The sequence below is a fragment of the Ranitomeya variabilis genome, chromosome 6 (assembly GCF_051348905.1).
Source record: "Ranitomeya variabilis isolate aRanVar5 chromosome 6, aRanVar5.hap1, whole genome shotgun sequence".
In the NCBI taxonomy this organism is placed as follows: domain Eukaryota; kingdom Metazoa; phylum Chordata; class Amphibia; order Anura; family Dendrobatidae; genus Ranitomeya; species Ranitomeya variabilis.
Genome location: NC_135237.1, coordinates 73,278,852 through 73,303,950, shown reverse-complemented (window position 1 = coordinate 73,303,950; position 25,099 = coordinate 73,278,852). Strand labels below are relative to the sequence as shown.

General features: G+C 45.8%; 1 protein-coding gene across 9 annotated transcripts in view; it reads right to left on the bottom strand.

Moving 5' to 3' along the window:
- Positions 1-1,689: 1,689 nt before the first annotated feature.
- Positions 1,690-25,099, bottom strand: part of KMT2C (lysine methyltransferase 2C) — a 302,911-nt gene continuing 279,501 nt past the window's right edge. For 8 of the 9 annotated variants that reach the window (XM_077268634.1, XM_077268635.1, XM_077268640.1 and 5 more), the window contains 9 exons: positions 24,896-25,000; positions 14,082-15,204; positions 11,104-11,240; positions 10,686-10,828; positions 10,273-10,441; positions 8,978-9,094; positions 8,801-8,874; positions 8,052-8,160; positions 1,690-3,696 (listed from right to left, as the gene is read on the bottom strand). In XM_077268634.1, coding sequence (XP_077124749.1) covers positions 3,604-3,696; positions 8,052-8,160; positions 8,801-8,874; positions 8,978-9,094; positions 10,273-10,441; positions 10,686-10,828; positions 11,104-11,240; positions 14,082-15,204; positions 24,896-25,000 — 2,070 coding nt within the window. In that variant the 3' untranslated portion in view covers positions 1,690-3,603. The remainder of the gene's footprint in view (positions 3,697-8,051; positions 8,161-8,800; positions 8,875-8,977; positions 9,095-10,272; positions 10,442-10,685; positions 10,829-11,103; positions 11,241-14,081; positions 15,205-24,895; positions 25,001-25,099) is intronic. The other variant, XM_077268636.1, reaches the window with a different exon arrangement.

Genomic DNA, 25,099 nt, shown 5'->3' with positions numbered 1-25,099 from the left:
TCCTTCCTCCAAGACGTTGTAGCTGTTATATAGTGAAGAAGGCACCTCCTAACATCTAAAGTGTGAAACGTCTCGACTATTCTTGGGGATAGGACAAGAATGGTAGAGATATCTCCTGTGACCTATGGAATTTGGATACCACTTTAAGTAAATAAGCTGGGTCATGTCTTAAAGATTATTCTATCACCCAAAACTAAGGTAAAGGGAGGGTCTGCAGATAAAGCCTGCATATCATTCACCCCGACGGCTGATGTTAAGGGCTACCAGCAGTATAGTCTTTAGGGTGATCAACTTTATGGACCCTAAATTTAGAAGCTGAAAGGGCACTTCCGTTAACGTATTTAGAACCAAATTTAAATCCCATGGAGGTGTTCTACCTACCGGGATCGGTCTGGATCTAACACACGCTTTAACAAACCTAGCTACCCATTGGTTACCCGCGAGGTTGTAATTGTATAACACACCTAGGGCTGAAATTTGCTCATGCCCTTTTTGAAGTTTTTCCAGGTTCTACCAAAAATCCTTGTGATTTACTTCCTACTACTCAATAAGACAGAGACCTGGATGGGAGAGAACCCTTTATTCTGTAGCAATGACCTCTTACGTTCCAGGCGGTTAAGTGCATCCCAGTCACCTGAAGATGGAATATGGGTCCCCAATTAGGGTTCTGGAATGCATGCCCTCAATTTAAATATGCGACCATGACCTGGAAGTCCGAGAGAATCTTTATATGGTGGTTTCATAGGAAGAGTATTAGAAGGTTTAGTGCATTCTCTACTGCATCAAGCTCCCACATATTTGGGGAGCCCTCTCTTTCTACCCATGACTATGTTCCCTGGACTAGATGACCACCCAGATGAGCCCCCCAGCCCCTGACTGGCGTCTGTGGTGACTACCCTGGTGATGTGAGGAACCCAAGGCACCCCCCTCCTGGAAGGATTCTATCTTTAACCACCAATAGAGTGAGTATCACTTCCTGAGGAAGCGGCAGTGTACCTTCCAGATAACCCTGTAAGAAATGTTAGCTTTCAAGTATATGCCACTAACTACCTCAAGTGGATCTGAGCCCATTTTACTACCGGGATACAGGTGGTGAGTGCCGTGCAGGACTGAAGGTTCCCCAGTCAAGGACAGGAAACCACTGATGTGGAGAGATGGGACACCTTTTTATCTTGAAGGTTTCCTGTCCTCATTGGTGCGGTTAGGGTGACAAAAATCGCCAGTGTTATGTTACCACCAATTTCTGCAGGGAGTTGACCAAATCTGTCCCCCACACATTTAGGTAAGTGGTGCTTCTGGTACCATCAGAAGCCACATCGTTTTTGTTTGTTTTTGTCCCAGTGTCCTCATTAGATACAATCTGTGCAATTAACTAATATTGGACAAGAAAATTTTCAAAAAAGATTACACAGCCATTTCAGAGTAGGTACACTAACCTCATCAGGTCTAAGATCTATTTAACAATATATGCAGTTTGTATTGTGAAATGTGGCAACTGATCAGGTGTAATTGATTTACACAGTTTCATGCTACATTTTAATGCAAATGTTATTGGGTCAAACTGGTTTAGGTGTTAGGTGGATGTAGGGGGTGAAGAAATGTGACAGGCTATATTTTGTAACTTGTCAATTCTAAACAAAAATTCCATAGTAAAACATTGGATTACGTGAAAGCAGAACATCACACTCCTTATAGTTGTAAAATATTTTTTATTTGTAAATGCTGATCTTCTAAACCTGTTTCCACAAATTCCAAAACCCATAACACTCTGTATACTCCAAAAAAAAAAATCATTTTTTGCCAACATTAGATACTATTTTACAGGACAGGAAAAAAAATGAACTGTAGGACAAATACTGGTAGGATGTTGGGATATATTACAAGAAAAATATTCAAGAAACAATTTCATACAGCTATTTATCAAGAGAAAAATATATACAATTGATTTCTTCTGTACGATAAAAAATACATCATGCCATATACATTACAAGTTCAAGACTGTGTGACTGAATAGATCAAGAGCATACAGTCCACTTTCATTGTGCACACAAATAAAAAGCTTTTTTTTCTTCTTCTTTTTTTTTATATTCAGCCCGTGAAGTGTCAGTACCGAAATTTGCAGTACAAGAATAAGTGGGAGAAAAAAAAAAAGTTGATTTGCAAAATTAAGATTCTACAAGCAAACTTAAAATGTATCTTTTTTTTTTTTTTTTTTAAGAAATGTAAACAAAAACAATTCATACATTTTTTTTTTTTAAATTAATTTTTCCAAACCCTATCATTAAAGTCCTGGAAGTCAATTACTCTAATAATAAATTCTATTTTTTATTATTTTACCCTTAGTACAAATGAAATAATAGTTAAAGAATTGTCTTCTTCTGCTTAACATGATCCTTTATATACCATGATATAAGCTAACTGATGACCTAAACCTGACTTCTTATATATATTTTTTTATATATATATATTTTCTTTTTTGCTGAAAATAAAATGTAAAATACAAAAAGTAAAAAGAGGAAAAACAAAAACAGCCCTCCTTTGGGTAGATGTAGCAGTTATTCACAGTTATCACGAATTATAAGCACAAAAAACCTGACTTGCAAAAGAAAAGAACAGGGATGTTACAATATGATTCAAATGTGGGGCAAAAAACAAACTAGTAATGTTAATAATATTAGAGATGAGACACACCAGCTCACCGAGAAAATGTATAACAAAGACCACAGTAACTTCCTGTTTTAAACAAAAATACATCCCCTTTACCCAGTTTTCATTATTAACTAAAAATACGTTTTGTCTTACAAAAAAAAAAAATAAAAAAATAAAAATCACACTGTAACATCCCCATCTTAAATTCTGAAAAATTAGCACCCAAACTGCTGTGGAGTCTGGTAGCATTTGGTCAATCACTATTTTTATACTGTATTATATCTTCAAAATATTTACAGGTCTGTACAAAGTAACATAATTTTGTTAATTCTGCAGGTAACAGCAGCAGCTTGGCTTTCTTCTATTTCTTTTAAAAAATAGCTTCATTCAGTTATCCAATAATAAATACAAAATGTTTCTCTTATATTACAGAAATAAAAAAAAAACTACAATAAACTGACTCATGGAATCAAGTATTTTAAATGTATTTTAGTGCAAGTTATTTTCCCTTAGCTCTATCCCTAAGGAAGTCATTTCAGTACATTCCTTGTTCAGTGGTGTCTACGTTTATTTTATTTAGTTTTCTTTATTAGAGGGCCTGCCCCTTTTTCATATAAGGCTGTGGCCAGCACATTGGGCATCTTGCTTCGCTGGTGATCTCAGTCTTACATTCATGTGTTTGCCCACCTGCTGACGCGCTTCTTGACCCAGTGAATTTATTTTTTTTCTTCAGCAAGCTCCAAGCAGAAGCGGTGAACTCTACAACCAGCTGCCCCCCTTCATCACGCTTTGTGGAGGTCCGACAGCCTAGTCTGCCAGTGGTCTCCTCTCTCGGCAGCAACGAATGTCACTCCCCAAGTAGATTCTTCACTTGAAGACAAGCGTGTCATTTTGACAGCATTTTAATATCACATCTCAGGGACAAGTACAAACTTGGAGAAGCAAGGAATGCATTCAGTTCATCCATTTCCGGCAGTTTACGGCACCACAGTGGCAGGGGATCTTGTGCTGGTCGTCTTCAAAATCAAACTTATAGTCATAACAAAGCTGCAAAGACAGACATGTTGTTATGTTACAGATTACCAGAGCCACTCATTCTCCAGGACAGTAAAATAGCAAGAATGTACGGAAAGAAAGTGAGAAAATCCTAGCTTCTCCTCCGATGAGGATTCTGGTACAAGTCAATACCGAGGGCAACCTAGAAGGCCAATTTTCTTTTTTGCTATTTTTTTTCCCCTTTCATCATAGGGTAATATGCAGCTTTTACTGACCGTGGAAACATACCCTTATTGTCGGTACACGTCCCCTCGAAAATATAAAGTGCTGCGGAATATGTTGGCGCTATAGAAATAAAATTCTAAGTGGGTTGAAATGGTGAAAAAAATTAAAGCAATTCTGGGCATGTTTTGTTTCATACGGCATTCATTGTGCGGTACAGCGGACATGGCAGCTTTATTTTTTTTTTATAAATATTCTATTGATTTTAGATTCAGAACTTTGTAAAACCAATAAATGCTGTTTGTGTCACAATTTAAGTCTGAACTTTTTTAAATTTGTTTCCATCAATGGAGCTGTATGAGGGTTTTCTTTTTTGTCGGACGAGTGTTGATATTTTGTTTGATATCATTTTGCAGAAAGAGGGAGATCGTGTGTTGTTTTTTTTTTTTACTGTTAACCCCCTTCAACACCCGGGCCATTTTTTTTGTCATTTTTTGCTCCCCTTCCTCCCAGAGTACAAGTTTATTATTTTGGGTCAAAATGGCCATGTGAGGGCTTGATTTTTGCGCGACAAGTTGTACTTTTGAATGACACCATTGCATTTACCAAATAACACTGGAAAATTGGAAAAAAAATTCCAAGTGCGGTGAAATTGCAAAAAAAGTGCAACTGAACAATTTTTTTATTTTTTTTTATCATGTTCACTAAATGCTAAAACTGACATTATGATTTCTCCAGGTCATTACGGGTTCAAAGATACCAACAGTGGCGTAACTACCACGGTCGCAGAGGTTGCCGCTGCGACCGGGCCCGGCGGGTTAGGGGCCCGGCAGGTCAGTGGCACCCACCACCATGTTGCAGCGCTCCCTCTCCCATCATTCCCCTCTGCCTCTGACACTGCGGGTACGTGATGACATCACTTCATCGCGCACCCACTGTGTGCGGGGCCCAGGCAGTGCAGCATCTGCAAAGGTGATGGTGGCTGCCATATTGGCAAAGCCTGTGGCGGCTGCTAGGACCGGGAACAGGCGGCTCCGGAGCTGGTGGGGGGCACGTGGACCGAGCCGCCCAGGAGGGGAATGCCGCAGTGGCTCAGCCATGTGGAGGATCCAGGGATGAACATGGAGGTGTACGGGACCGACGGAAGTGAGATGTGTCTGCTGCCCGTGTGTCGCCGTCCTTGTCCCCCAGCGTCCCCGACCCCCTGTGACTCCAGCCCCGTTTCCTCCCTGCTCTCCCGTGCCCCATGTCCTAGTAGGTCCCCAGGTTCAGGTCATTGTGTTCCTCCGGGCCCCCGTACAAGCCTTGTTCCTCCTCCCCTGGTCCCCCAATGCTCCCCATCTCCCATGCCGAGTCCTCCTGCACCCCCATGTATTCCCTGCCCCTTGTCCCCGTTTGACTCGTCTGCCCTGCTCTCAAGTCTCCCCTGTCCCCTTTCTCACCGTGTGTTCCCCATCTACCCTGTCCTTGTAATCCCTGTGCCCCCTTCTTCCCTCCTCCCAAGTCTCCCCCCCGCCCCCTTGCAGCCCTGTCTCCCCTTGCATTCTTATCTACTCTGCCCTCGGAGTCCCCTTGTGTCCTCTTGTGCCCTTCTCCCCTTCCTCCTAGTCCCCATGAGTCCCCTTGTGCTTGTGTCCCTTGATCCGTGTGTAGCCTTGTGTCAGTCTCCCTTGCCCACTAGTCCCTGTGTTAGTCCCTGTGTGTCCCCTTGAGCCGGTCTCCCTTGTCCCCCCTTATGCTTGTGTCCCTTGTCCCCGTGTGTCCCCTTTTGTCAGTCTCCATTGCCCACTAGTCCCCTTGTATCAATCTCCCTTGCCCACTAGTCCCCGTTTGTCCCCTTGTGTCAGTCTCCCTTGCCCACTAATCCCTGTGTCCCCTTGTGCCAGTCTCCCTTGTCCACTAGTCCCCGTGTGCCCCTTGTGTCAGTCTTCCTTGTCCACTAGTCCCCGTATGCCCCTTGTGTCAGTCTTCCTTGCCCACTAGTCCCCGTGTGCCCCTTGTGTCAGTCTTCCTTGCCCATTAGTCCCCGTGTGCCCCTTGTGTCAGTCTCCCTTGCCCACTAGTCCCTATGTGTCCCCTTGTGTCAGTCTCCCTTGCCCACTAGTCCCCTTGTAACCTTCTCCCCTGCCTCCTAGCCCCCATGTGTCCCCTTGTGCTTGTCTTCCTTGCTCCATAGCCCCCCTATGTTACCCTTGTGCCTGTCTCCTCTAGCCCCCTTGTGCCCTCTCCCCTGCCTCCTCGTCACCATTTGCTCGTGTCTTTCTCACTGCCCCTGTATGGAGGGGCTGCATTATACTATGAGGGGGGGCTGCATTATATTCTATGGGGGTTACATTGAATTGTATGGCAGGGCTGCAGTATACTCTGTGGGGTGGCTGCATTATACTCTGTGGGGTGGCTGCATTATACTCTGTGGGGTGGCTGCATTATACTATATGTGGGCTGCCATTATACTGAATCGAGGACTATGGAGAATATATTATACTATATGAAGAACTATGGGGTGCATTATATTGTGGGAAGTGAATTGTGCGACATGGATGACGATGGTGGTGCATTATACTATATGGAGCACTATGAGGAGTGTATTATACTATATGGAGGACTGAGCAGTGTATTTAATATATGGAGGACTATGTGGATTGTATAATACTAAATGGAGGACTGAGGAGTGTATTATACTATATGGAGGACTATGAGGGGTGCATTATACTATATGGAGCACTATGAGCAGTGTATTATACAATATGGAGGACTGAGGAGTGTATTATACTATATGGAGGACTGAGCAGTGTATTATACTATATGGAGGACTGAGCAGTGTATTATACTATATGGAGCACTATGAGGAGTGTATTATGCTATATGGAGCATTATGAGGAGTGTTTTAATATATGGTGGACTATGAGGAGTGTATTATACTATATGGAGGACTATGGGGAGTGTATTATACTATAAGGAGGACTATGGGGAGTGTGTTATACTATAAAGAGGACTATGGGGAGTGTATTATACTATAAGGAGGACTATGGGGGTGCATTATACTTCTTATATGGATCCCCATGACTTCTATGTTAGCCCCTGATGAGTATAATGGTTTATTTTCTTTTATACATTACATAACAATGGTAGTACAGGGGACAAATATATCCCAGGATGGGGCACCGGATAGTTATGCAACTGAATTTTAAAGTTTGCACCGGGGCCCATAACTTTGCAGTTACGCCACTGGATACCAAACATGTGTAAAATCTCAATGCTCGTTAAAAAATAAATAAATAATTGCTCCATTTTCCAAGACACGGAGCGTCTCCATTTCTTGGGATCTGGGGCTCCGTGAGGGCTTATTTTTGCAGCCCCTGCTAATCTTTTTATTGATACTATTATTTTGGGGTAGAAATTATATTTTGATCAACTTGTATTGAATTTTATTGCACTGTTGCATCGACCAAATAAAATTCTTGCATTTTGATTTTTTTCTTGTTACGCCGTTTACCAAATGGATGAATCCTTTTAACACGACGGCACTCATAGTAGATCGACAATGACAAACATGGGGGTCTGATGCAGACCCTGGTTGTCATTCCAACCCATCGGCACCCCGCAATCATGTGACAGGTGCCAATGGACGAGGTTAGTGATGCGCTTCTGGCTCAAACATGTTACATGCCAATGTCAGATTACAAGCGGCATTTAACATTTTAACAGCTGCGTATGAATCGCGATTCCACCAACGGCTGTTAGGGACACATGTCAGCTGATCAGATTATGATATGTCATGTCCTTAAGGGGTTAAGCTTATGAGTTAAGGGGTTGGCAATAGCAAATACCCATATTTTGTATTTTTGAATTGGAAAAACAGGTGTGTTTGCACATAAAATGTATGCTTATGCAATCTCACTACGTCTGCACACAGGACACCGGATCCAGTCTGTGGTTCAGCGGCCGGACACCTACAGATCGTACATTTATTATCCATCCTGTGATTGGAGCAACTGCTTTAAACTTGTTTAACAATTTAGTTTCCTGGGTTATGAATAATCACAAATGTGTATTCCTTGTACATTATCTCACACAAGAAATAAAATCATAATTAAACTGTAATATTACTTATATATAAACACATACCTCTATACGAGAAAAAAAAAAAAAAGATTACAAATAGAATAGAACCTTGAAATTACCTCTTCACCCTTTTGTATCCTCCGGTTGGAGCTGATTATTATCTTATGCCCCTTCTCAAATGTCACTACCTCAGCCACACAGTTAGGAGCACATGAATGGTTGATATACCTGAAAAAGAAAAAAAAGTCACAACTGCACTACAAGCAGTGAACACAATAACTTCCCGCTCATAAAAGGCCTTCGGGTGGCCCAAGAATGCCATTCCCTATGGAGCTACTGCCATAAATCGAGGCTGCGATCCTTCGATCAAAAGCTTGGCATATAATTATAGAGGTTACCTAGTCAAGATGATGACAGCAGAGAAACACTACAGGATTCAACCCAATAATAAATCAGAAGTGCCGCACTATTATACTAAGCCAGGTCTATATGTCTTGATTAAAGATCATCACAATGTACCCATGAAATCCTGCTCTGCATCCTCAGATACTTCGGTAATGAATTAGGCACTTGCAGTTCAGTGTTTCAGAAAGAAGAAAGCAAGATAAGACAATGGCGCATTTTACTAAAACTGATAACTTTGGAAAGGCTGAACTAGAATACTACCACCACCACAAAGGTTTTTTTTTATTTTAAGTAAATTTGAAAGAAGTTAAATGGCTAAGCAGAGCTGATAAAGCGGCCCCTCTGTATCCCTTCTGAATAGTCAGTGGTCTTAAAACACATCTTTGTGTAACAGCTCTGTTGTCTTACAAGCCTCCTGGTTATGCCAATCCCTCAGAAGACTGAAGGCACATTTTGTACCCACCTTGCAGGTCCTCCAGTCAAAGTTGCATCAATCACATGTTCATTATCAATACGAAACATATATACACCACGATTCTGGAATGAAAGTATTAGAGAAGGTCGCATCGTTAGTTTCCATCTTACGGCTTCTACTTTCCATGAGTAACTGAAAATAGTAAAGTCATCCAGCAGATGGTACCTGTGACTCGTACGACTTCTCTTTTCTATTGGCTACTTCATTGCGAATTATGGTTCCAATGTATTCAATCACCATAGTGTGCTTTTCAATGTCTCTAGCAGCATATAACCCCAGACCCTAAAAATTGAAAAACACTCAGAATAAGATCATGGCATTGATGTACATCCATTACAAATGCATCATAATATACTAGAAAATTGATGGGTGCTTTTTAAGATGGAAACAGACTCAGATTACAGTTGTGTGGAAAAAGTGTTTGACCCCCTCCAGATTTCCTATTCTTTTGCATGTTTGTCACACTAAAATGTTTCAGATCAACAAACACATGTAAATATTAGACAAAGATAACGCAAGTAAACACTAAATGCAGTTTTTAAATGAAGGTTTTTATTATTAAAGGAAAAAAGAAATCCAAACCTACAGGGCCCTGTGTGAAAAAGTGATTGCTCCCTAAACCTAATAACTGGTTGGGCCACCCTTAGCAGCACCATATGCAATCATTTGTTTGCAATTACTGGTATTGAGTCTTTTACAACGCCCTGAAAAAATATTGGCTCACTCATCTTTGCAGAATTGTTATAATTGAGCCACAATGGAGGGTTTCCGAGCAAGAACCGCCTTTTTAAAGGTCTTGCCATGGCATATCAATCAGATTAAGGTCAGGACTTTGATTAGGCCACTCCAAAGTCTTAATTTTATTTTTCTTAAATGATTCAGAGTTGGACTTGCTGGTGTGTTTTGGATCATTGTCCTGCTGCAGAACCCAAGTGCACCTCAGCTTGAGGTCATGAACAAATGGCAGGACATTTTCCTTCAGGAATTTTTGGTTCACAGCAGAAATCATAGTTCTATTTACCACAGCAAGTCTCAAAACAGCCCCAGACCCATCACAGTACCACCACCATATTTTACTGTTGGTATGATGTTCCTTTTCTGAAATGCCATGTTACTTCTACGCCAAATGTAATGGGACATACACCTTCCAAAACGTTTGTCTTATCAGTTCATTTGTCTAATACTTACATTGTTTGGTGATCTGAAACACTTATTAACTGTGACAAACCTGCAAAAGAATAAGACGACTGGAAGGGGGCAAACACTTTTACACAACTGTATATCTATGGGGTGTTGGAGTATCGGTGATCGCTTCTTGTAAGGTCACATTCACACAACAGTATTTATAAGACACAATCAGGAGAGGAAGAATCAGAGACAAAGTACAACAGTAACATCAGCAGCACTTCTGTATTATGACCCACATTTGGCTTACAAACACCAAGGTGAAATACACCAACCTGAATTCGAGACCTGGCCAGGTACACATTGGATTTCCATTCAGTCTTCATCTTCCGGTACTGAGAGGATTTGGAGTGGACGAATTGCTTGCTGTAGGGCGCGTTCAGTTCCCCAGTGACTGTGCTCTGGAAGGACTTTGAAGTGCTGGTGCTGTTTAACGTGTGAGGCCTGTTCATGTTCACATAGCAAAAAAAAATGAACAGAAAACTGAAGATTACTTGCACCCAAGAAGTTCTCTACAAAGATACCCTGGGCTAATTTAAGCCAAGCAGGCAAGGACAACACAGCAGTTGTTAAGGGTACATACGTATACAGCCAAAGACAACAGGGTTTGTAAGCAACACACAGGAGCACAGAGCAGCACAGTTGCTGTAAACCCTCGGCTGTACAATGTGAAATGAAAGGAAAATACCTTAACACAAACCTCTTGACATGATTGCTCATTTTGGGCTCAGAGCGGGCGCAGCCTGAGGGATTGATGGCCAGAGGGAGCTGCATCAGAGGGTTTCGGCCGTAACGGAAAGTGTAACTCTCACAGGCTTCCACTCCAGGTAGCTGAGCAATGAAAAAACAACAATAAGCCCACCACATAATTACATTAACATATACAACAATTAAAATGCCATTGTGAAAAATGCTAAAAATGTTTACTAATCAAGTGAATGCAGACAATAGATATTTAATAAAAAACACAAAAATCCTTTCTGCAGTTTTATTCACTGTTGGCGGTGTCTGTATGTGAGTGTTAGCAGCACCACCTGGCAGCTTTTGCTATGAAATGGTGTGGTCCACATGAGTGCAATATAATGCCAAGTATTTTCTGCTCTTACCGATTCTGCTATTCTTGTAACAGCTGAAACTGTTAAACCAAAAAGATCTTCCCCCTTCAGGTACACTGGGAAGAGCCTGAGAATTTCTGAACCCTTCCGACAGTTTGCAACAGGCTCCAAGATTTTGTCCCAAACACCTAAGAAAAAAACCCCAGGTTGTCAACAATTAATGCGAAGGTAAAAGACATCCCTCAAAATAATTGAGACAAGAAACCCCCCATGCCCTCATTCCATTTAGGAGACTCGTTAAGCAACTTTACGCATTCAGCACCAATGAAAGGAAGAAAGAAAATGACAATGGTCTGTGTCCCCCAATGAGGCGTAGGAGAAATAAGGTTTTAACCCAAGTTTAGTGGATTAAGGCGACCCTCCACCTGGGACTGAACATTGTCCATACATTTTATATATAGTGACACTCCAGGGTGCCAGTGTCACTTTTCAGTGGCTTTAATACCATTGGCGTTTTTATAATACTTTAGCTATCAAGCCATTAATCAGGTCTCGTGGCTTCTGCTCAACTCTGCAGCTCATCACCAAGTGATTGTGTCACGGGGGGACAATTAAGGTAGCCTGCTCCCGGGTACCCTATCAAACCACTTAAAGGGAATTTCTCAGTAGGATCAACCCTTACGCCGTCTATATGGGTATGTAGGTCATAGAAAGCTGAATAAAATTATACCTTGATATCAGCAATCCGATGTCATATTTCTGAGAGATCCACATTTTTCACAGTATGTTAATGAGCTGTTAAGATCTATGTGCTTGACATAGATCTCACTGAGAAGGTCTCCTGAGCTTATTTTAAATGAAAGGTGGCATTACCACTTTGAGACATGTCGATCAGGAGAGCAGATTGTCAGTCATTACAAATTGCAAATGGTAATGTCCCCTTTAATTTAAAATAAGCTCTGGAGGCAGATTCTCAGGAGATCTGTGTCTGGCCCATACATTTTAACTGTTCATTAACAGAGAAAAAATTAGATATTTCTGTAGTAAGAGCACAGATCACATTTATAAAGGTATAATTTTATTCAGCTTCCTATGACCTATATGCCCATGCAGATCACTTAGGAGGGTTGATACCACTGACTGGTTCCCTTTAAGTATTGCAATCCCTACAGAACATGGCAAGAGTATAACTGCAGAGATCAGAGCCAGTTTACATTGTGAAAACACAGACATAAAAGAGAAGGTCACCTGATAAGATCCCTCCTTAAATCTGACATCTCCCTCTCCGTGGGTGGCACCATAATAACACCTAGGCAGCAGGCACTCTGTCTGGGTGTTATATTTGACACCAATCTCTCCTTCACCTCCTATATACAAATATACAATCTCTTGCCCGCTCTTGTTAAGGCCCCGTCTCACATAACGATTTACCAACGATCACGACCAGCGATACGACCTGGCCGTGATCGTTGGTAAGTCGTCGTGTGGTCGCTGGGGAGCTGTCACACAGACAGCTCTCTCCAGCGACCAACGATCAGGGGAACGACTTCGGCATCGTTGAAACTGTCTTCAACGATGCTGAAGTCCCCCTGCAGCACCCGGGTAACCAGGGTAAACATCGGGTTACTAAGTGCAGGGCCGCGCTTAGTAACCCGATGTTTACCCTGGTTACCAAAAAAAACAAACAGTACATACTCGCCTTTCGGTGTCCCTTGCCGTCTGCTTCCTGCTCTGACTGAGCCGCCGTACAGTGAGAGCGCAGCGGTGACGTCACTGCTGTGATCTGCTCTCACTGTACGGCGGCTCAGTCAGAGCAGGAAGCAGACGGCAAGGGACACCGAAAGGCGAGTATGTACTGTTTGTTTTTTTTGGTAACCAGGGTAAACATCGGGTTACTAAGCGCGGCCCTGCGCTTAGTAACCCGATGTTTACCCTGGTTACCAGTGAAGACATCGCTGGATCGGTGTCACACACACCGATTCAGCGATGTCAGCGGGACCTCAACGACCAAAAAAAGGTCCAGGCCATTCCGACACGACCAGCGATCTCACAGCAGGGGCCTGATCGCTGGTACGTGTCACACATAGCGATATCGCTACTGAGGTCGCTGTTGCGTCACAAAACTAGTGACTCAGCAGCGATCTCGCTAGCGATCTCGCTATGTGAGACGGGGCCTTTACTTGCACCTAAAGAACATCTCTAGAATCTGCTCCTTTCTCACCATGGAAACAAAGACCCTCACTGTTGCCCTGATTCACTGCCACCTGGACTACTGTAATGATCTATTAATTGGCCTCCCCCCCACTCGACTTTCCCCTCTCCAGTCCATCCTTAATACAGCAGCCAGGGTGGTCTATCTGGGTTGTCGGAAGAGTCCACTCTGTGCCAGTCACTGCACTGGTTGCCCATACTCGCTCCTTACGCTCTGCAAGCGACTTTTCACTAACCTCTGCACTAATCCGCACCTCCCACTCCTGGCACCAAGACTTCTCCCGAGTTACGCCAACGCTCTGGAATGCTCTACCTCAAGAAATTAGGACTATCCACAACTTACACAGTTGCAGGCGCTCCCTCAAAACATCTGTTCAGAGCATGTGTGTGACCCATTCACTATCTGAGAATAACCCTCCATCAAACTCCACCGCACCCAATAGCACCACAAATACTGGCTGGTGACCACCTCATGCAGCTTTCATTTAGCCCCCATCTTTAATCTATCCCCCATTTCTCAAGATGGACAGACCATCATTATAAATAACCCCCCGTATTTTGTCTACCCCCACCGCATTGCAGATTGTAAGCTCTCACGAGCAGGGTCATCTTATTATATTTTAAACGTTGTTACTTATGACTTGTGTATGAACTGTTAAACTATAAAGTGCTTCGGAATATGTTGGCACTATATAAAGATTATTATAAAAACTTAAATAGAGAAAAATAACTAAGGCGGCTAAAAAGGCAATACATTTATGAAAAGTAATTTTGAAAAAGTGGCATAAAAATTGCTAAATTCTCCCTATTGGTCGTACCTTTTGGCGTATTTTCTGTCAGGACCAGGTCTTCGTGTCCCTGTTCATGGGCTCTGATGACAAATAAGGGCAACCCATCTTTCTCCTCGATGGAGCAGAGGTACCGGCAGCGCCTGTTGGGGTACCGCATACTCCAGTATAACCTGCTGGCTTCAAAGCCTACTGGGAAAAGGGCAGTCGCAGAGTGAAAGTCCTGCATTTGCTGTGGTAGCAACTGACCAATTGCATGGAAGATCAAGCTGCCAACACGGAAAGTGTGGTCGCGTTCCCCACGCTGCACTATGCTGGCTATCTGCCGCACCTCATCACGCTGAACGTAAACTCTACGAAAGACTGCAAAGTAAGTCAGTTCTTGCTCATGAGCTCCCTTTGGCTTGTGCATGGGGCAAAGCATAGTTTTGTCTTTAAAGAACATGCATTGTGCTTTTATTGCACAGGTGAAGTGATAGATATTGGTGCACCGTAACCTGTGGCAGCCACTTGTGGCTCCCGTTTTATGACAAAAGATACACTTCATCTGCAGTCCGCGTCTCAAAGCAAGTTCTACATTAATTAAGGCACCAGCCTGTGTCTCATAGACTTCGGTAGACCAAAGAGCACAGTTTAGATGGACCCAAAGGTCAAGGTCAAGGTTGAGCAGCCTTGCAGGCCCATCCGTCATTCCATCACCTTCTTCATGGCAGAAACAACATTTTCTAAAATCTTTGGGCAGAGGATCTGGCTTTAGAGAGGTTCCTAGTCTTTTCAAAAATTCATCTATGTCATCCTCGCATTGAGGTTTAAAAGGCATCTTGGGAATAACAATTTGAATATTCCATTTCTTCCACTTCATCCCTTTCCACCGCTTGCCGAAAGGCCGAGAATCATCCAGACCACAATGCACCATTCTCGGCCGAGGTTTTAACTTCACCGTGACTTTCAGCTCATCCGGCTTTGCCTCAACCTTCGCAGTTTCAAAAGCAGCGGGTGGAAATGAAATCGGAGGAGACGACGGAGGTGAAAACTTGTCCTGCAGCAGCGGAAGGCAATGAACGTCCAGGGTAGAAGTGTTGTTACTGTACTGATGACATGACTTTGGTTGCGTTTCCTTTACAGATGGAGATGTTAAGGAACAATCCGGGGGCTAAAAAATAAATCACATTAATGCAATAAAGACATTGCTAAATCTTCATTCACAATGTCAGCAGAAATCTACAATTGCCCCACAAAACTGTCTGCACCAACAACGCTCAATATTCGCCTTACAATCCCCTACTACGCCTTATTGTATCTGCTCCTGCAACTAGAGTGCAAAGTTACAAGTCAGAGGACGTCACACGCCGGGCGATGGGGTGTGGATCGGGCTCAGCTCCCGCTATGCAGTCTGAAAAATAAGAACCGCTGCAGTTACAGACACTTCATGTTTCATTTAATGTTGTGGGGGAGTCAATCAAAAAGGTTGTATGTACCCTAAAATAGTGCAAGGTAAAAAAAACAGCTGTAGTCCGCCCAGCAAAATGTTGAGCACTTTTACAGCTCTACTAATGAAAGAATATAATGAAAATATAATGACGGGGATAAGATTTTTGAGACACAAATTTTTATGTATTTTTTTTTTATTTTAAGTAAAACATAAAATAAAGAAAAGTATTTGTGTGTGTGTATATATATATATATGTATATATATATATATATATATATATATATATATATATATATATATATATATATATATATATATATATATATATATATATATATATACATATATACACACACACACTGTGGTTTGCAAAAGTATTCAGACCATGTGATAGATTGCACACAAATGGACATCCAGTCACTAAGCATGTGACTTATGACAGTAATTCCTTGCACCAGAATTTTAGGGGCTTTACTGCAAAAGGGGTGAATACAAATGCACATGCCAATTGATAAGTTATTTGATCCCATAAATTTAAGCCTATCTTTTTCTCACTTCACCAATTTAAGATTATTTAGTGCTGATGTATCGCATACAAATCGGATTACAAAAAATATTTAAACCCAGGTTGTAATGTAACAAAATGAGTAAAAAGCCAAAAGGGTGAATACTTTTGCAAGCTAGTGTATTTGTTAAGTTAGGAAGGCTACTTAACTACCAATGGCCTTAATACACTGTATAAAGATATAAAAGGGAACCGGTGAGTAAAATCAGCTGCCTTCCTGCCTGCAGATGGTTTACAGCAATTAGTAAGGTTAAGAGGTGCTGCTCCTGGGAGGAGGCAGACGTTTTTTAAATTACATAGAACATTAGAAATTAATTCTGGCAATAGATTTATACTGCCAGAACCACGGACAGCCTGAATCAAACACTAGCTCTACCATTGCAGCAATGTATGATTTTACTCTGAAAAGCTGGCTGGGGTCTGTCTCTGATGCCCTGTGGGTTTCTCTCTGCTCCCCAGAACTGACAGATCTCTCCTTAGACACTCATAGGTGTCAATCTAAGGTCTCCTTCACACATCCTGGTGATTTTTGGTACTGGAAAAATCAGTACTGGTGAGATACGTACCCCGTGTTTGCGTGCCATGCGTAAGGAATGAAATGCAGTACAGAAATTAAAGAGTGATATGTATTAAAGATGTTCAAAGATAGAGATAGTTATGAGGAACATGATAGACCGATAGAAATATGTCAGTTTGCTATATAATCAGTGCTTTGTATGCGTTTTTTCTGCTCTTGTTTTTTTATTATAGTCTTTATTGCCTTTGACTATGGGGTTAGTAATTGGGGTGTTTTATAGACACCTCTCCATTACTAACCCCTGAGCTTGATGTCAGCAGCCATAAAACAGCTGACATCAACCTCAATCCTATTACCCTACTTGCCACAGCACCAGAGTAAAGGTACCGTTACACTAAACGACTTACCAACGATCACGGCCAGCGATACGACCTGGCCGTGATCGTTGGTAAGTCGTTGTGTGGTCGCTGGGGAGCTGTCACACAGACAGCTCTCTCCAGCGACCAACGATCAGGGGAACGACTTCGGCATCGTTGAAACTGTCTTCAACGATGCCGAAGTCCCCCTGCAGCACCCGGGTAACCAGGGTAAACATCGGGTTACTAAGCGCTTAGTAACCCGATATTTACCCTGGTTACCATTGTAAAAGTAAAAAAACCCCAAAACACTACATACTCACATTAGTCACGTCCCCCGCCGGCGTCCACAGGGTTAAAACTGCTTTCAGCAAGAGCGCGGCTATTGCACGCGCTGCTGCCGAGAGCTTCCCTGCACTGCATGTGTCAGCGCCGGCAGTAACGTCACCGCTGTGCTCTGCTTTACGGGCGGCGCTGACATTCAGTGCAGGGAAGCTCTCGGCAGCAGCGTGTGCATATTAGCAGCGCTCTTGCCGAAAGGAGATTTTTGTGTACTCACCGTAAAATCTTTTTCTCCGAGTCATCATTGGGGGACACAGGACGAATGGGTGTTATGCTGCTGCCACCAGGAGGACACTAAGTTAAACACACACAAAAGATTAACTCCTCCCCTGCAGTATACACCCACAGGCTGGACAATCCAGAGCCAGTTCGGTAACAAAGCAGTAGGAGTAAACCAGTTAACAAAAAACAGAAAACATGTCATAGTCAAAACACAGACTGAAAAGAACAGTCGAGCCAACTAGGCTAACAGGGAGGGTGCTGTGTCCCCCAATGATGACTCGGAGAAAAAGATTTTACGGTGAGTACACAAAAATCTCCTTTTCTCCTACGTATCATTGGGGGACACAGGACGAATGGGACGTCCCAAAGCAGTCCCTGGGTGGGTAACCAAAAGTTATAAATGCTGTGCGTGCCTACGAGCTACAGATGAGACACAGCCGCTTGTAGGATTCGCCTACCGACGGAAGCATCTGCCGAGGCCTGAAAATGCACATGGTAGTGTTTCGTGAACGTATGAAGACTGGACCATGTAGCAGCCTTGCAGACCTGTGCTGCCGATGCCTGGTGCCGGATGGCCCAGGACGCGCCGACCGACCGGGTAGAATGAGCCTTGATCCCCGGAGGTGCGGCGTGACCCTTGACACGGTAGGACTCTTGGATGGCGGAACGAATCCACTTGGCAATGGAGGCCTTGGAAGCGGGAAGTCCCTTCCGTGGCCCTTCCGGAAGAACGAACAAGGCGTCTGACCTACGGAGAGACGCAGTCCTGGAGACGTAACGTCTGAGACCCCTCACTAAGTCCAGAGTGTGGAGCGCCCTTTCCGTGCGGTGGGAAGGAGCAGGGCACAGTGAGGGAAGGACAATCTCCTCATTAAGATGGAAGGAGGAAACGACCTTCGGAAGAAAAGTCGGACATGTCCGCAGAACCACCTTGTCCTGGTGGAACACGAGGAAAGGAGGCCGGCACGACAGAGCTGCCAGCTCAGAGACACGTCTAATAGACGTGACAGCCACGAGGAAGGCAATCTTCCAAGACAAGAACAGCAAAGACACTTCATGCAAGGGCTCAAAGGGGGGCTCCTGAAGAGCACAGAGAACTAGGTTCAGGTCCCATGGTTCCAAGGGCATCTTGTACGGCGGAACCATATGAGAAACACCCTGGATGAAGGTCCTGACCTGCAGCCTGTTTGCAATCCTTCTCTGAAAAAGAACCGAGAGAGCCGAAATTTGGCCTTTAAGAGAGCTGAGGGAAAGACCCAAGTCCACTCCTGATTGGAGGAATTCCAAAATGTGAGGGATAGAAAAGCGGAGGGGGAAACGTCCCCGCTTCCTGCACCAGGCGAAGTATGCCTTCCAGGCGCGGTGGTAGATGCGCATAGAGGAAGGCTTGCGTGCGCGGAGCATGGTAGATATCACCGTCTGGGGCAACCCTTTCTGCCTCAGTACCCAGGACTCAACGGCCACGCCGTTAAACACAGGGCCTCTGAGTTCGGGTGGTAAATGGGCCCTTGAGACAGGAGGTCTGCGCGGCTCGGCAGCCTCCAAGGTACGTCTGAGACCAGTTGAACCATCTCGGCATACCATGTCCTGCGCGGCCAGTCCGGAGCGATGAGAATTACTGGAATCCGTTCTGCCTTGATCTTCCTGATCACCTTTGCCAGAAGAGGGATTGGGGGAAAGATGTATGGGAGTCTGAAACCCTGCCATGAGAGAACGAGAGCGTCGGCTCCGAAGGCTGAGGGGTCGTGAGACCTGGCCATGAAGACAGGAACCTGGCAATTGAAGCGAGATGCCATTAGGTCCACGTCCGGGGTCCCCCATCGAGAGCATATCTGGTAAAAGATTGCGGGATGGAGAGACCACTCTCCGGGATCGAGGCTGTGGCGACTTAGAAAGTCCGCTTCCCAGTTTTCCACGCCCGGGATGAAGACTGCTGAGAGTATGGAATAATTCGTCTCGGCCCAGCGGAGAATGAGCGTCACCTCGGCCATGGCCGCTTTGCTGCGAGTGCCCCCTTGGCGGTTGATGTAGGCTACCGCAGTGGCGTTGTCGGACTGGACTCTGACCGCACGGCCGGAGAGGAACGGCTGAAAATGATGGAGAGCCAGTCTGATTGCCCGAATCTCTAGTATGTTGATGGGCAGCTGGGACTCCTGCGGAGACCAGCGACCCTGAGTCGAGTGGCGCTGGAACACTGCACCCCAGCCGAAGAGACTGGCGTCCGTTGTGACAACCAGCCAGTGCACCGGAAGGAAGGACTTCCCCCGAGTCAGGGAGGACCTCTTGGTCCACCACCTGAGGGACTGTCGGATTGGGCGAGAGAGAAGGAGACGGCGGTCGAGCGAGGCAGGATTCCTGTCCCATACTGCCAGAATGGCGTGTTGTAAGGGACGAAGGTGGAAAACCGCAAAGGGCACTGCCTCCATTGCCGCCACCATCCTGCCGAGAACCTTCATGGAGAAGCGTAGGGAGTGAAAGCGAGGTTGAGTAAGCTTCCGGACTTCTCTCTGTAGAGTGGATACCTTTCCCGGAGGTAAAAGTACTAAACCCTGAGAGGAGTCTAGGATCATTCCCAGGTAGGATATGGTTTGGGCCGGGACTAGGGAAGATTTTTTGAAATTGATTTTCCAGCCCAGGCGCAAAAAAGTATTTATCGTGATGTCTACCGCCTCTGAGCAGGACCGGAAAGAGGAGCCTTTTATGAGAATGTCGTCCAAGTAGGGCAACACCACTATGCCCCGAGCATGCAGAATGGCCACGGCAGCTGCCATGACCTTGGTGAACACCCGAGGAGCGGTGGCCAGCCCGAAAGGTAGGGCGACGAACTGAAAATGGTGCCCCTGGACCGCGAAGCGGAGAAAACGCTGATGAGACGGTAGAATGGGGATGTGCAGGTAAGCGTCTTGAACATCTAGAGATGCAAGGAACTCGCCCTCTTCCAGAGAGGCAATTACCGAGCGGAGGGACTCCATACGGAATTGACGTACACGGACGTACTTGTTGAGAAGCTTGAGGTCCAATATTGGACGTACTGAGCCGTCCTTCTTTGGTACAATGAAAAGATTGGAATAAAAACCTTGGTACCTCTCGTTCTGGGGCACCGGAATGATGACCCCGTCTTCCCATAGCGATCTTATGGCCTGAAAATACTGACGGACCCTTGCTCTGGGAGGAGGGGACTGGAAGAAACGAGCTGGGGGAAGAGAGACAAACTCTATGTTGTAGCCGAAGGACACCAGATCGCGGACCCATCGGTCGGGAACTACCGAGAGCCACGCGTCCCGAAAGAGGAGTAGGCGGCCGCCAACTCTGTCTGTGTCCTTTGGCGTTTGCCAAAAGTCATTGAGGTGGAGACCTGTTAGGTCTGGGTCCTCGGGATCCCTGTTGTCTGGGTCTGCCTCTCCAAGAGGGAGAAGGTTTGTAAGACGGCTGGGAGGCCCTGTCCCTGCGCTGACCTCTCCCGACGCCGGGAGGCGCGGAGGAAGGATTGGACCAATTGGAGCCGAAACGGAAATATCGGCCTCGGCCCTGTTGGATGCGAAAGGGACGAAAGGTTCGTTGTTGGGGAAGGAATTTGCTCTTTCCCCCTGTGGAGTCTGCGATTATTTTATCTAGTTTGTCCCCAAAAAGGCGTTCGCCCTGGTATGGAAGGGACGTGAGAGATTTTTTGGAACCTGAGTCCGCTTTCCAGTCCCTGAGCCAAAGGGATCTGCGGATGGTGACAGCATTGGCCGCTGCCTGTGAGGCACAGTTGGCCGCGTCTAAGGAAGCGGAAACTACAAAGTCCCCCGCTCTGGCAATCTGGGTGGCCAGGTGTGAAACCTCGGGGGGTAGGTCGGCGTGAAGTGCTGTAGAGGCTAAAGACTCAGCCCAATGGGTCATGGCTTTTGCAACCCATGTGGCGGCAAACGAGGGGAAGAGAGAAGCCGAAGAAGCTTCAAAAGCCGAGCGAGCCATCTGTTCGATTTGTCTATCAGAGGGATGCTTAATGGACGCGCCCTCGGAGGAGGATAGAACCGCCTTAGTGGCTAGCCGCGACACTGGCGGGTCCACGGAGGGTGACTGAGACCACTCCTTAGCAAGGTCCTGAGCAAACGGATACTTCAATTGCATAGCCTTTTGCCCTGAGAAGCGTTTATCCGGACGGACTCTATGGAGATCGACAATGTCCTTGAATTGAGGATGCATAGGAAAAAATCTATGAGCCTTAGTTGTTCGCCCGAATGACACGGGATGAACCGCCTTGGACGGGGTTTCCTCCTCTAACTGTAGCGTCTGACTTACAGAGTCTATGAGAGAATCTAGGGTCTCTTGGTCGTGACGATACTCTGGGGAACAGGACACGCTGGATGCGTCGTCCAGAAAGGATTCCCTGCTATGAGCTGGAGATGAGTGACGAGAGACTTCGCTCTCTGAGCCGGAGGGCTGATCACGGACCGGAGATATTACCCTGGACCTCTTTCTAGATGAGTGAGGGCTTCTGGAAACGGTACGACCTCTAGGCCGAGAGGGGTTCTTAGGTCGCGTTGCATCATCCGTGGAAGTGCCCTGGGTAAGGGACGGCTCACGGAGGGACTGTATCGTCCTTTCCAAGGATGCCACAGAACGAGCAAGGGAGGACGCCCATGCGGGGGTACTAGGCTCAGTACATTCCGGGTCAGAGGCCGGAGTATCCTGTGCTGCAGACATTTCGCAGGCGGAGCACAGCGGGGTAGTGTGACCTCGGGGTAGAGATACCTTGCAGGAGGTGCACACAGCAAAAATAACAGAGTGGGTCTTTCCAGTCCGTCTTTGCTTAGACTGTGACATCTTTTCCCTTAAGTGAGTGTACTGGTAGGGGAAGAGACAATCGTAGTGAGTGCGTCTCACCAAGTTCAGCGATGCTTGGCAGGGAGATCCTGAGGTCCTGTGCGCTGTGGTGCTGCAGAGCCGCCAGCGCACTTCCTGGTCCAAGATGGCCGCCGAGATGTGGAAAGGGCGCTTCTCGGGAACGAGAGGCGCCCAGAGAGAGAGAGGGGGCGTGTCGTGGGCGGGCGGTGGATTCCCTGCAATGCGCGTCAGAACGCTGCCGTTGTAGCGCCGCCCTCCTTGTATGAAGGAGGGCGAATGATCGCCCGCGTTAGAGTCCGGCCCAGGGCCGGTAAACTGTGCCATCGCTCTAACAGAGCGCCGGATTGCCCGCCATGCTCCCATTATAAGGCTGCCCCGCGGCTGCAGCGCCGCAATAGAAAGGGGATAAGGGATCCCTGAACAGGCGTCCTCTGACAGCTCGTCGGCCCCCGCACTTACCTTGTGCGATAGGGCCGATGCTCCATCCACCTTCACCTTAGTAGGGAGAGGGTGGAGAGCTTCTGCCGCCGTGCAACATCCGCTATCTTCAGTGGTGGTGCAGTGGGCGGCTGCACGGACGCCATATCATTAGTCCGGCTGTGCCCTGGCTCCAGGAGACTTAGGTGGATGATTAGTCCCCGTGGTCGCCTGAAAAGGAGGGAGGGAGATCGGAACGCTGAGGAACCGTCGCCACACTGGAAAGTGAGCCAGGGCTGGCATCCATCGTCGCGGGAAAGGATACAGGAGGAACGCTCCGTGTACTTGCCCGTTGTTGGTTCGGGAGAGATCAGAGCTGAAAATTTGCCTGTCGCTCCCTTCCGTTAAAAATCAAAAAAATTGGTGGGGTCCTGAGGACCCAAGTGCCTCCTGAGACACTAAGTAAGAACTGGCTCTGGATTGTCCAGCCTGTGGGTGTATACTGCAGGGGAGGAGTTAATCTTTTGTGTGTGTTTAACTTAGTGTCCTCCTGGTGGCAGCAGCATAACACTCATTCGTCCTGTGTCCCCCAATGATACGTAGGAGAAAAGCAATTTTAACCCTGTGGACGCCGGGGGATGTGTCAGACATCAGAATGTGAGTATATACTGTTTTTTTTTTTTAACTTTTACAATGGTAACCAGGGTAAATATCGGGTTACTAAGTGTGGCCCTGCACTTAGTAACCCGATATTTACCCTGGTTACAAGTGAAGACATCGCTGGATCGGCGTCACACACGCCGATCCAGTGATGACAGCGGGTGATCAGCGACCAAAAAAAGGTCCTGATAATTCCCATCGACCAACGATCTCCCAGCAGGGGCCTGATCGTTGGTCGCTGTCACACATAACGAGATCGTTAGCGGGATCGTTGCTACGTCACCAAAAGCGTGACATTGCAACGATATCGTTAACGATATCGTTATGTGTGACTCAGCCTTAAGTGGGAAGAGCGGAGGCTAAGCACCAGGTTTGGCGCATCTTATGGATGCTCCATTTCTGGGGCGGCTAAGGGTTGATGTTGGTAGCCATGAAGGGGGGCCAATGTCCATGGCCCCTTCCTAGGCTATTATCAGCCCAGAGCTGTCTGTTTAGACTTTGCTGGTTATAAATTATAGGTGGACTCTACTACTTTTTTTCTGGGTTCCCTATTAAACCAACCAGTAAAGGCTAAGCAAAAGCTGTGAGGTGTTATTAATAAGCTTGGGAACCCTTTGGGATTTTGGCCCCTTCCCCAGATTGTTAACACCAGCCCCCAGCAGTCAGCTTTCCCTCTGCTGTTTATCAAAATTACATGGGAGCCCAAGACATAAAAAATAATAATTTTTTTTTTTAATATGGGTGCTGAATAGAACTCCCATCATTGTCGCCTGGTCGAGTTGATCTCAGGGAGACCAGTTGACAATGATGAGAGCTGCCCTCCGCAACCAGCGCCTTGGAACAGCGCAAACTGTACCATTTTTCCCAGGCGCCGGTATGTGCCACACTGACGATACACAGATGTTATCCGTGTGCAGCACGCATTTTTTTTCCATGGTGCATGTGAAAAACTGACATGTCTGCGTATTTGACACACGGTCCATGTGAGAAACCCGACATGTGTGCATCACCATTGAATACAATGGGTGTGTGTGTCCCCGTATTTGCGCTCCTTTAAAAAACACTGCATACAGACACAAAAAACAGACATGTGAAGGGGCCTAAAGGAGCATGGCAGGTAGCATCTGCTTGGACCTGATTTGGAATAGTCATCCGAGCCACAATCTCTTACCAGTTTTTCAAAGTATGATTGATGCCGCAGCATTTCAGAGAACACACACAGCTGCAATATTGAATCCCGTGTCTGATTTAGGCTGTCTGTGATTTGGGCAGCATGACTACTGCCAAGATCTCTTTAGGAAAGGGTTGTATGTGATTAGAAAACCATGTGTGCCTTCTCCCAGGAGCAGCACCACTCTTGTACATGGCATGTGTTATTGGTGATCAACCTCACTGAATACTGTAAACCATCTATAGACAAGAATGCTACTCTATCAGTCAGAAAGCAGACAAGGTTCTCTCATTTTAGACATAGCCAATGCGATATTAAGCTGCAGACATTACCTTCATCCCGTTGCTCTTTGCCTGTGCGGCAGAATGCAGCATGAAGCAGTTGTTGCTGCAGAAAACAAGTTCACCATCCATGCGTCCAGGGCTGGTGAGGCGCTCCTGTCAATGAGAAATATCACTAGTTAGTTTCTAGACAAGTCATCTTTATTGCCCAGACTTCCAACCAATACCCAACAGTGGTTTAAGGAAAGACACGTC